The sequence below is a fragment of the Zophobas morio genome, unplaced genomic scaffold (genome assembly GCF_036711695.1).
Source record: "Zophobas morio isolate AGI-343-1 ecotype UQ-CSIRO unplaced genomic scaffold, CSIRO_AGI_Zmor_V1 ptg000008l, whole genome shotgun sequence".
NCBI classification, from domain to species: Eukaryota; Metazoa; Arthropoda; class Insecta; order Coleoptera; family Tenebrionidae; genus Zophobas; species Zophobas morio.
The window spans coordinates 9,254,950-9,267,069 of NW_026972113.1; the positions used below are offsets into that span (position 1 = coordinate 9,254,950).

The window sequence follows — 12,120 nt, forward strand, 5'->3', positions numbered from 1 at the left end:
AGATTATGAATTATTTTTGCTAATTTAATGTCATCTGCATACAAAAAAATACGACAATCAAAGTTTAGACATTTTACCACATCATTAATATAAATAATGAATAATAAAGGTCCTAAATTGGATCCTTGACAAACACCAGAATGGCATTCATACACTGGTGACCTATAACCTGAATATTCAACATATTGCTTTTGGCCACTTAATATCGATTTAAAAAGATTAGCTAAACTATCGCATAATCCGAAATTATGTAACTTTTTCAATAGAATTGGGTGGTTTACAACATCAAAAGCTTTGGATAGGTCCATGTATACTGTATCTACCTGTTGTGTGCAGTTTAAAGAATCTGAGACAAATTGTGTAAAATTGCATAAATTCGTACATGTTGATTTACCTCGTACAAAACCGTGTTGGTGATCGGTTAACTGCTGTAATATATGACTATAAACGTTATCAAACAATATGATTTGAAATAACTTTGCAAAGTTTGGAATAATTGCAACAGGTCTGTAGTTTGTTATCTCAAATTTAGAGCCGGATTTGAAGATAGGACATACCCTTGCAATCTTCCAACTTTCTGGGAAGACCTCCGTTTTTAAAATTAAGTTATAAAGATGTTGGAGGGGCGTGATAAGACAAGATATACAATCACGAATAAAAAAAGCCGGAATAGAATCAGCACCCATTGTAAAATTTGCTTTGATTTTCCGCACACATTTAGAAATATCCTTTTCATTTATAACAAAATTGTGTAAAACAGGTACATTTAAATTATTATCACAGATGTTATCACAGTCACATTTCGTATCACATTTCTTATTATCAAACTATATATAGTTTGATGGTAGAAAAATAAGGATTTTGCAATTAAGCTCCGCCCCACGGCTTACGACGAGTAAAAAAAATCATCACAATTGAGATAGGGTGGGTGGGCGGGGCTGATATTTTGTCTGTTTTTATAATATACATGTTTTAAGTTTTTGTTGTGAAAAGATGACTACGTATACTAAGAAAAAAAGACAAAATATAAGCCCCGCCCACCCACCCTATCTCAGTTGTAACGAATTTTTTTATTCGTCGTGAGCCAAGAGGGTAGAGCTCAATTACAAAACCCTTATTTTTCGACAAAAAAATTATCACGTTAGGTATATTTTTGAGCATCATGTTGTTCAAAGAATACTAACTATATTAAGTAAAAATTAAAGCCAAATTGAGATCGAAACGTTACTATGTATAGTTTGCTTGTAGAAAAATAAGGATGTTGCAATTAAGCTCCGCCCCACTGTTTACGACGAGCATAAAAAAATCATCACGATTGAGATAGGGTGGGTGGGCGGGGCAGATATTTTGTCTTTCTTTTGTAATATACATGTTTTAAGTTTTTGTTATGAAAATATGACTACATATATTAAGAACAAATAGGCAAAATATAAGCCCCGCCCACCCGCCCTGTCTCAGTTGTGACGAATTTTTTTATTCGTCTTGAGCCAAGAGGGCGGAGCTTAATTGCAAAACCCTTATTTCTCTACAAGAAATTACCAAGGAAGATATATTTTTGAGTAACGTGTTCGAGGAATACCAAGTATATTAAGTAAAGATTAAAGCCAGATTTTAATGGAGGCGAATGTGTAGAGCTTATCTTTTTTTTATTTAATATATATAGTTTGCTTTCAACAACACGATTACTCAAAAAAATGTTTCATACAGCAATTTTTTGTATAAAAATAAGAATTTTGCAATTAAGATCCACCCCACGGCTTACGACGAGCAGAAAAAAAGCCATCACAATTACGATAGGGTGGGTGGGCGGGGCGGATATTTTTTCTTTTTTTGTTAATATACGTAGTCATCTTTTTACTACAAGAAACTTAAAACATATATAAAATGGTAAAGTTTTCTAGCGAAACGTGGATTTTACAATTACACTCCGTCTCTCGGCTAATGAAAAGTTTATCACTATTAAGGTGGGGGCAGGTATGGGTGGAGCTTAATCTCGTGATGAATTTGTTATTCGTTGCCAAACCGAGGGGACAAACGTAACTGCAAAATCCGTATTTCCCCATAAAAATTTACCATCTTAAACATGTTTTAAGTTTTTTTGTGAAAAGATGAATACGTATCTTAAGAAAAAAAAGCAAACTATAAGCCCCGCCCACCCACCCTGTCTCAATTCTGATGATTTTTTTATTCGTCGTGAGCCAAGAAGGAGGAGCTAAATTGCAAAATTCGTATTTTTCAACAAGAAATTACCATTTAAGACATGTTTTTAATTATCATGTTGTTCCAAGAATGCTATGTGTGTATATGTATATTAACTAAAAATTATTTATTTTCCTTATTTTTCACGAATAAGGTTTACATTTTGTATATTTCTTTATGTGTCTTTAATGTTATATAAAATAGCCTGTAATCTGATTATGCTTAATTTTCACGACAATTATGTCTGAAATTTAAGTAATTTAGAGGTGGACCTACCTTGTGCTTTGAAAACAAGATAATATAATGCGTTTGTAGAAACAAGGGATGAGGCAATAAAGCGCGCCTATATTTCCTTTGTAAATAATAATAATAATAATTTTAAATAAAGAAGTACTTATTCTAAGACATTAAGCACCCAATGATTTATTGCCCAACTAAACCCCAGCCTTAACTCCTTCAACCGCGAGCTGATAACACCACATGCGTCGATCCTCGTTGACCGCTTTCCGCGTACAGACAACTTGTCTCAATTCAACAACAGATGTTATCTATTGACATGTCATCTTTCCAACCATTCGGAATGACGTTGACACAAACATCAGCTCTTACGGGTCACCAACCACGAGATAAACGCACAGATCAAGGGCGGCCACGCTGATTCTCACCTCGGCCGGCCAGACAAGAAATTGATTAAAACCGAAAAAAGCCCGACGCAAATTACCGCTTTCGACCCTAAGAGCCGAGCCGGCCCTCAACCCTCGTCACTCTTGATGCGTCCTATTAAAATAACGGCATAATTTCGTTAATTTCCGTTATTATAACGACATTATCAGCGAGGTATAATCGGATTGCATGCTTAGTCAACCCCATCAAAAGATCAGACCGTTTCGACCCCGAGCGTCACCCTTCAGGGCAGCGATTTGTTGTCGCCGAAATTGGGGTCATTCACTTGGAAGGTTCGCTTTATCGCGAAGTGTTAGACGCACGTGGCAAGATTAAACTAATTAAAAAATGGGTTGTTTCCAGGTGGTTTCATGGGCGACATCGCCATCCCCATCAAGGGTAAATCCAAAGACGCGTTTCTGCAAGAGGAAGTCGAAAAGTACAAACAAGAGGTGTTGGAAGGTCTCCAGATTGAAGAAGAGGGATTGACTGACTTAATCCGGAAAAAAACCAAGCAGCCAGCAGTGCTGCCAACCCCGCGTAGCTACAATGACCCTTTCGACGACATACCAGGAGTCGGGAGCTCGATCCACAAGAACGGCCAAATCCTGAAAACGAACAGCGATCTGCACGCGAACAAAACAACGAATGACACACAAACCGGGAACACGAAGGTGAGGCACAACAAACGCCACGTGACTGGGAAACGAAGAACCGTGAAGAAGAGGAACAGGAGACGAGAGAGTGAAGAACGCCCAGTTCACGACTTCGAGCCGAATTTTGACATGAAGAGGAAACGTCCTGTGTTGAATGAAGAATACCACAGGAGAGTGACAAGGGCTGCTACCGCAAGAAAAGAACGCGTTTGGGACTACGGGGTGATCCCTTACGAGATCGATGGTAATTTTAGCGGGGGCCACAAAGCCCTATTCAAACAGGCCATGCGCCACTGGGAGAACTTCACCTGTGTCAAGTTCGTGGAAAGGAACCGGGATGAACATCCCAACTATATAGTCTTCACGGAACGACCCTGCGGGTAGTGAAGTCCCGACCCGACTCCGCAATCTGTCTATTTTTACTCATTCCAGGTGCTGTTCCTTCGTCGGGAAGCGCGGAAACGGAGGTCAGGCCATCAGTATTGGGAAAAACTGCGACAAATTCGGGATCGTGGTCCACGAACTAGGTCACGTGGTCGGGTTCTGGCACGAGCACACCCGGCCCGATCGGGACAAACACGTCAACATCATCAGGGAGAACATCATGAGTGGTAAGCATCGCAACTGCTCTGCTCTGGGTTCGTATTGCTACCTGTTTCTAGGTCAGGAGTACAACTTCAACAAGCTGAACGACGAAGAAGTTAACTCGTTGGGACTTATCTACGATTACGACTCCATAATGCACTACGCCAGGAACACGTTCTCGAAGGGAACGTATTTGGATACTATTCAGCCAATTGACGTCCCAAATAGGAAGCGGCCTGAGATCGGACAAAGAGTTCGACTGAGCGAAGGCGATATAGCACAAACGAATCTTCTTTATAAGTGTATTAGTAAGTAGAACAGAGGGGACAATCAATTCAGTTTTATTAGATTATAAGCGTTACGTATGCATAAATGCAATGTCGTTTTGATTGTAGTATGGGCTAAATAAAAACTACAACGGGATCAGTGGAACAAATGCCAGGTGCTGTAGTAAGCGATAAATGCACTGATAAAACTATTGCGTCGCGCTTTTACGACGTAATTTCGCCATTTTGTGTATTATAGCGTGGGAAATTACTTCCATTTTGGTAATTTTATTTTTGTCATGTTTGTCACTAAAATGAACACCATATTTAATAAAAAGCATGTTTTGGACACTCACTTCGGGTTTTGTTGAAAAGCGGACTTCCGCCGCTAACTTGATTTATCGTACAGTTAGAATCTGATGACATTTTTTTTCATTCTCTGGTGTCCTGCTCTATTTTTTTTACTTCTATCATTTAAAAAATTGTTCTTTCTTTGTCCAAATAACCAAACTATAAAAAAATGAAAGAAATTTGTATTATGGGACTGCAGGTTGTAGAAAATATTTAAAACGTGCCAAAGAAACACAAAAAGAAACAACAATGAAGAAATAGAAAAGAGACGTAAGAAGAAATATAGAAGAATCACCGAAAACACTATCAAATGAGATTTTTGATAATATCTTGAAAAACATGGAGACGATTGCTAGAGATCTACTTGACAACAGAAGTGTGAATATATAATAAATATAAGTAAAAGGATACGAAGAAAAAGAAAGAAGAAGAAATTTAAATAAGCAGACTGAAGCTTGGTTTAAAAGAGTAGGAAATAGACAAAACTGGATTTAAAAATAATGAAAAACATGTTGAAGAATTTCTGTAAAAATTGTGTCCACATAGATGAAGATCGAAAGTGAAAAGAACGTGAAATAACAATTAGAAATATTGAAAGTATTCGTAGAACAAAGGAAAAAGCGAAACAATAACTGGAAAAATTAAAGGACTAAGAAATAAAAATAGGATGAAAGGGGAAGGTGAAATTGTAGAAAATATTTAAAATTTGGTAAAGAAACACAAAAATAAACAACAATGAAGAAATAGAAAAGAGACGTAAGAAGAAATATGAAGAAGGGCCCAAAATACTATCAAATGAGGTTTTTGATAAAATGTTAAAGAACTCGAAGACAATTGCCAGAGATCTGGTTGAAAGCAGAAGTGTGGATAATAAATGTACAAATCAAAATAAAAACAATAAGTAAAAGAAAACGATGAAAAAGAAAGCAAAAGAAATTGAGATGAGCAGACTGAACCTTGATTTAAAAGAGTAATAAAAACAGAAAACTGAAGTAAAAAAATAACGAAAAAGATGTTGAGGAACTGTGTCCACATCGATGAAGATCAAAAATGAAAAAAAGGTGAAATGACAAGGAGAAATTTCTAAGGTATCAGCAAAACAAAAAAAGAAGCAAAGCATTAAATGGAATAATTAAAGGATTTTTTTCTTCAGAGCAAAGAGAGGCAAAAATAAAATTGGGATGAGAAAAAGTTGTAAAACAGAAAGGAAAGTGAGAAAGAGAAAGGTGAAGTTGTAGAAAATATTTAAAAGAGGTCAAAGAATCGAGAGTAAAACAACAATGAAGAAATAGAAAAGAAACATAAGAAGAAATGTGAAGAGAACGTGAAATAACAAGGAAAAATATAGAGGTATCAGTAGAACAAAGCAAGAAGCAAAATAATAACTATAACAATGGAACGAATTTTTTTCTTCAGAGCGGGGAGAAAAGGGAAGAAACAGGATGATTGGGAAGAGAAAAACCTATAAAAGAAAAAGAATCAATAGAAAAGAGACTTAAGACGAAATGTAAGAATCACCGAAAATACTCTGAAAGGGCACAAGAAAGTTAAAAAAAACGTAAAGTGGGAAAAAAGTAAGAACGGAAGATAGGAATACTGTAGAGAGGGAAGAAAAACTTAACATAGAGGAAGAGTCGAAAAGAAGAAAGTATGAGGAAGCAAAAACAAGAGGTAGTAACGTACAAGAAAAAGTCAAGAACGTTTAAAAATAAAATGGTGAAAAAGTGAAGAAAATTTAGGCTGGTTAGATATGAATATGAATTTTAAACAAACCGATAAGCGAATAAAATAATTTTGCAGGGAAAAGAGGACTAGTAAGAGAAGCAAACGAAGTGAAAAATCAATAGAAGAACTTAGAAGAATTCCAAATAATTACAAAAGAAAACGGAAATAAATTTTGCCTGTAAACTAAGAACACAATACGCTGAAACAATGCGCCGTGTAAGACAGGAATACAGGAAGCTGAAAGATAATATTTAACTTAACTTCACTATTCTTGCCTTATTTCCCTCAATGTTATTGTTATTCCCGTACTTTATTTACGTTTACTACAAAAAATGCCCTGAATAACTTTCCCGCTGACGTAACCTCTATTTAGTAATTAAAAACGGAAAAATTAAAGAGGATATACCAGATAAATGGAACATGCTGTATCAATCAATACTAATGTATGATTACGAATCATGGGTGTTGCCAGCAAGCATAAAAGCAAAATTCAATCAACTGAAATGACATTGCGAATTAAAATAATGCGGATATTTAGGGCAACATAGATAAGATCTAAAAGTTGAATCGGTCAAGGTAAATGACAAAACACGAAAAATAAATTCACGCAATTTTTACTTTTTTACAATTTCAAACTTCGTTTCTTTTTCTAGAGTGCGGCCGCACGTACCAAGCCAACTCCGCCACCTTCTCCTCCCCCTCCTACCTCAACCACAACGCCCCCGAAGACGGCGAAAAGTGCGAATGGCGCATCACAGCAACCCACGGCGAAAAAATAGTCTTGAACATCACCGACCTCGACATCGAAAAGTCCCCAGATTGTAGTACCGACTACATCGAGATCCGCGACGGCTACTGGTACAAATCGCCCCTCCTCGGCAAGTTCTGCGGCACCGGCAAACTCGACTCCATCACCTCCACCGGAAGCCGGATGCTCATTTCTTACGTCGCCAAGAACCCCAACGGCCACCGAGGCTTCACCGCCAACTACGAAGCCATCTGTGGCGGCGAGCTCTTCATAGACAGCGAAGGACACCTAGAGTCCCCGAATTACCCCGAAGAGTACCAACCCAACAAAGAGTGCGTCTGGAAGATTACAGTACCCGACAACTACCAAGTAGCGCTGAGGTTTCAGTCGTTCGAAGTGGAGAACCACGATGGGTGCGTGTACGACTACGTGGAGATTCGGGATGGGTTCGCGTCGGATAGTACCATCCTAGGGGTACATTGTGGGTACAAAGTACCCACTGATGTCATCTCCAGTTCGAACCATCTTCTAGTGAAGTTCGTGTCAGATGGGTCCGTACAAAAAGGGGGTTTTTCAGCTACTATTATGAAAGAGTACGACGAGTGTGCCATGTCGGACCATGGGTGTGCACAAGATTGTATAAACACGCTGGGTAATTACGAATGTACTTGTAAGATTGGGTTTGAGTTGCACTCGGATGGGAAAAATTGTGAAGGTACCACGACTGGGGGGTGCGAATTTGGTGATTAAGTTTGTGTTGTAGATGCTTGTGGAGGGTTATTGGATGCTCCGAATGGTACCATCACGTCACCGTCCTTTCCAGATTTGTACCCTTTGAATAAGAATTGTGTCTGGGAGATAGTGTCGTTGCCGCAGTACCGGATCACGTTGAATTTCACCCACTTTGACTTGGAAGGGAACAATATGCATCTGTCGCAGCAACAACAGTGCGACTACGATAGGTTGGAAATTTATAGTAAGCTCAGCGACGACAAAATGAAAAAGCATGGGGTCTTTTGTGGCTCCAAGCCTCCCGCACCTATCATCTCCGAAGGCAACGTCATGAGGATCATTTTTAGCTCCGATATTAGTGTGCAGAAGACTGGGTTTGCTGCTGTCTTCTTTACAGGTGACTACAATACTAATATTAATAGTAATAATAGTTAACACTATTTTGTCAGATATGGACGAATGTGCTATTAACAACGGCGATTGCCAACACGAGTGTGTGAACACCGTGGGTTCGTACAAGTGCACGTGTCACAATGGGTTCACCCTCCACGAAAACGGGCGCGATTGCAAAGAGGGTGACTGCAAGTACGAAATCTCGTCACCTTTTGGTAGCATCGGCAGCCCCAACTACCCCGATTATTACCCCAGTCGCAAAGACTGTGTGTGGCAATTCACGACCACCCCCGGCCACCGCATCCGCATTTCGTTCCTCTTCTTCGAAGTGGAACCCCACCAGGAGTGTTACTACGACCACGTGGACTTTTACGATGGTCCGTCGCCTGAAGCTCACACCCTGGGTAAATTCTGCGGTTCGAAACTACCACACCCCATTGTGTCCTCAGGGAACGAACTTTACATGACTTTCAAGTCCGACGCGTCGGTCCAAAGGAAGGGCTTCTGGGCCACCTATGCCGCTGTGTGTGGAGGCATCCTACAAGCTACGCCAAAAAAGAAACACATTTATTCGCATGCTCGGTTCGGGACTGAAAAGTATGATAATAAAGCGGACTGCGACTGGACGATTAAAGCGATTTCTGGGTACAACGTGAGGTTGTCGTTTTTGACTTTTGATTTGGAGGACGAGAAGGATTGTGGCTACGATTACGTGGAAATTTTCAGCGGGATGGACTCTAGCGGACCGTCGTATGGGAGATTCTGTGGTTCGACTGTAAGTATGGAGAGTGTGTTGGTTTGTGGTGACCCTGTGGTTTCAGAAACCCTTTGATATCTTCTCTCCTTTCGACGCCCTTTTGGTTCGGTTTCGGTCGGACGACACGTTCGTCAGTCAAGGTTTCAGTATAGTGTATGAAGCTGTGGAGGATACCTACAGCGAGGAGGACGAAGTGTAAGGATTCTGATGCAAGAAATTAAAGGATGATCTTGTTTCCACTACTCTCGGCAAGAGGGCGGTGGTGTTTCTGTCACAGTCGAATTGTGATGCAGCGAAACTCAACTCATATGGTTTGCTCAATAATTTAATTTCTTGGTACTAGACCGTTTCTAGTATTTATTAAACTGTTCGTACTTATACTAGTGAAATGTCTTCGTATACCTGATAGCGAGAATTTGTTCGTACGATTTTGCTGTATAACACTTATAATAAACAGATAGACTGCCGATTTAGATTTATGTCTCGATTATAGATATCATCTTTTTATCGATAGAGTTAAGGATAGGGTTGTAAGTTGTTAAAGAAATTCGACGTGCCATTTTAAGTTAGGTGATTCGATTTTCGATTAATTGCTGGAATTTGTACAGTTTTGTGGAATGACTAAGTGTTATGGACAAATATTAAAACATAGAATATGCATTGTGTGTCTTATTTCGAAACTTAGAGGAGTGCTCGCTTAGCCCGCATAACAATAATTTTTCAATAAATAAATATACAACTAGAATAAAATCACCCATTGTTCAATTCATTCAGTTGAAACTAAAATTCGAGCGTGTTTAGTTTCACAAAGCCGGGATATTTGGAAAAAAGGATGAAACCTGGAAAGTTTAACAGCGTCCTGTTACAATATCGCAGTGGGGTTTCGCTTTGTTTCCTTTTTGTCCGACTTTTACGCTATTGTTGCAAAAACTGTTTAACGTATTGTTTGAGTTTTTAGTTGAATTATTCCATAAGCTGATTATTCAATTACAGAAATCTCGTCAATAAAAATTAGCAAGTAAAATGCAACTTAAAATTCGTCATACAAAAAATGTTTACAAACTGATAGTTGAATACTTATTTGACTCTTTCTGTGCGAACCAAGTTTAAACCCCTTTCTCCCAAGAATAATCCCAGAGATTCGGATTATGACGTGGGTCAAAGCGATAAAGACGAAAGGATTAATGACGGGCCCTTTTATTGAATTCCGCAAATAAGTATGAGAACCTCGCTCATTAATAACCCACCGGTTTTATCTTTTATTCTTAAAATTTACGAGCGCCCTGGCAAACACACCATTCCTTCTAAATTACTTAATTTCAATAGCAGATAACGCAGGAATTCGGTCTGAGGAGATATAGAAACGGAACGAGGGAAAGTCGATGCCTTTGACAATGCGAAAGAAGCATAGAATGATTTATAATTAAAATAAACTGGAAAGTAAAATTCAAGTGAGTTTGAGAAATGTACTTAATGAGTGCTCTTTAACAGTCGTTACGCCGTCGTTTTAATAATGCACCCCTTTGTGACAGTATCTGTTATTATACCTATTTCTAAAGCAAGTTTAAACGCAATAAAGCTTCTGTTTGAACATTATCTAATAACGAAATTTCATAACTTGTCATCAAAGAGAGGGTTGAATAGATAACACGTGGTTTCCTCAAGCTATTTTAACCTCTAAGTAGTTTTATACGTAAATGTATAGACGGATAAATTACTTGTGAATTCAAAAGGGGCGATTTTACGTTTGTTTTAAATTAGATTGATAATTTCGTACCGTGATGTTTTAATTATGTAACGCACATCGCATTGTTGGCGTAGACGTTTTGTGGAAACTCGCTGGAGCATGTAAAGTGTTGTTAATATTGTTTAATACAGGTTTCTTGAATTCGAGCAATTATGTAGCTTATCATGAAACGAATTAATTCTGCAGGTTGTGTCACATTTTACCAATGGGAACCAACCCTTATTACATAATTTGCACACTCTTTTTGTTCATTTTGTTTGCTTCTTTCTTCTTGTTATCTATGCTCAGGTTTCTTATTAGCTTTTTACAACTTTCTGTTCTCTCTTTTTTTTATCTTTCTCAAACAGTCTGATCATATTGAGGAGCTTCGCACTAGAAGGATCACATCAGAGTGTGACGAAAATGGAGAAAATGGAACAAGATTAAAGAATAAAAAATTGGTCGAAAGCTATTTTGACAGAATTTCCCTCGCACCTAACGTACAGTGAAACATGTACAGCATTTTTGTAATACTAAAAATATCAGTATTGTATTTCCAAAATTTTCTGGGAAAATGGAGTGGGCCGCTCCTGATTTAATCAATAAAATAAATTGACACGTTCATTACTTTTTTGAACCACCTGTATAAGCAAATCTAAAAAATATGAATGCAATGATAATTCACAAGTAAAAAGTCAACATATTTTGCACATTTCGGGGAGATTTACTCGTTACTATGAAAATTTGCAATTCAACACAGTTTTTACAAGATTAATCGGGGCAAAACCAGTTTTATATTAACAAGTATTAATATACAATACCAATTTTCTCATAGAATGTCATTTGCCGAAATAAGACTTATGTAAGCCAGTACTAGCCCCGCCCACCCACCCTTTATTTTCTCAAAGGGTAATACCTGCTAGTACTTGCTGAGATAAGTCTTATTTTGACAAATGCCATATATCCTGAGAAATAGGGGCGGGTGGGCGGGGTTAGCAAGATTTTGGCAAACTTCTTAACCTCTGAGAAAATAGAGGACGAGATTTTTAATCGTTACTAGGGAGATTTGCAATTTAGTACCTTTAAATTTTACAAGTTTTTACAAGAATAATAGTGGCAAAATTAGTTTTATCTTAATAAGTACTAGGCCTGCCCACCCGCCCCGTATTTTCTCAAAGGATCTCATTTGCCAAAATAAGACTTATGTGAGCAAGTACTAGCCCCGCCCACCCACCCTATGTTTTCTTAGAGGATATGTCATCTGCCAAAATCAGTCATGTCTTACCAAGTACTAGCCCCACCCACCCGCTCTTTATTTT

At 38.2% G+C, this 12,120-nt stretch overlaps 1 protein-coding gene across 2 annotated transcripts in view; it reads left to right on the plus strand.

Annotated features, from left to right (window-relative positions):
* Positions 1-9,733, plus strand: part of LOC135125233 (protein tolkin) — a 47,028-nt gene extending 37,295 nt beyond the window's left edge. For both annotated transcript variants that reach the window (XM_064050664.1, XM_064050665.1), the window contains 7 exons: positions 3,226-3,898; positions 3,951-4,129; positions 4,181-4,411; positions 7,099-7,908; positions 7,957-8,322; positions 8,375-9,093; positions 9,140-9,733. In XM_064050664.1, coding sequence (XP_063906734.1) covers positions 3,226-3,898; positions 3,951-4,129; positions 4,181-4,411; positions 7,099-7,908; positions 7,957-8,322; positions 8,375-9,093; positions 9,140-9,274 — 3,113 coding nt within the window. In that variant the 3' untranslated portion in view covers positions 9,275-9,733. The remainder of the gene's footprint in view (positions 1-3,225; positions 3,899-3,950; positions 4,130-4,180; positions 4,412-7,098; positions 7,909-7,956; positions 8,323-8,374; positions 9,094-9,139) is intronic.
* The last annotated feature ends 2,387 nt before the right edge of the window (positions 9,734-12,120 follow it).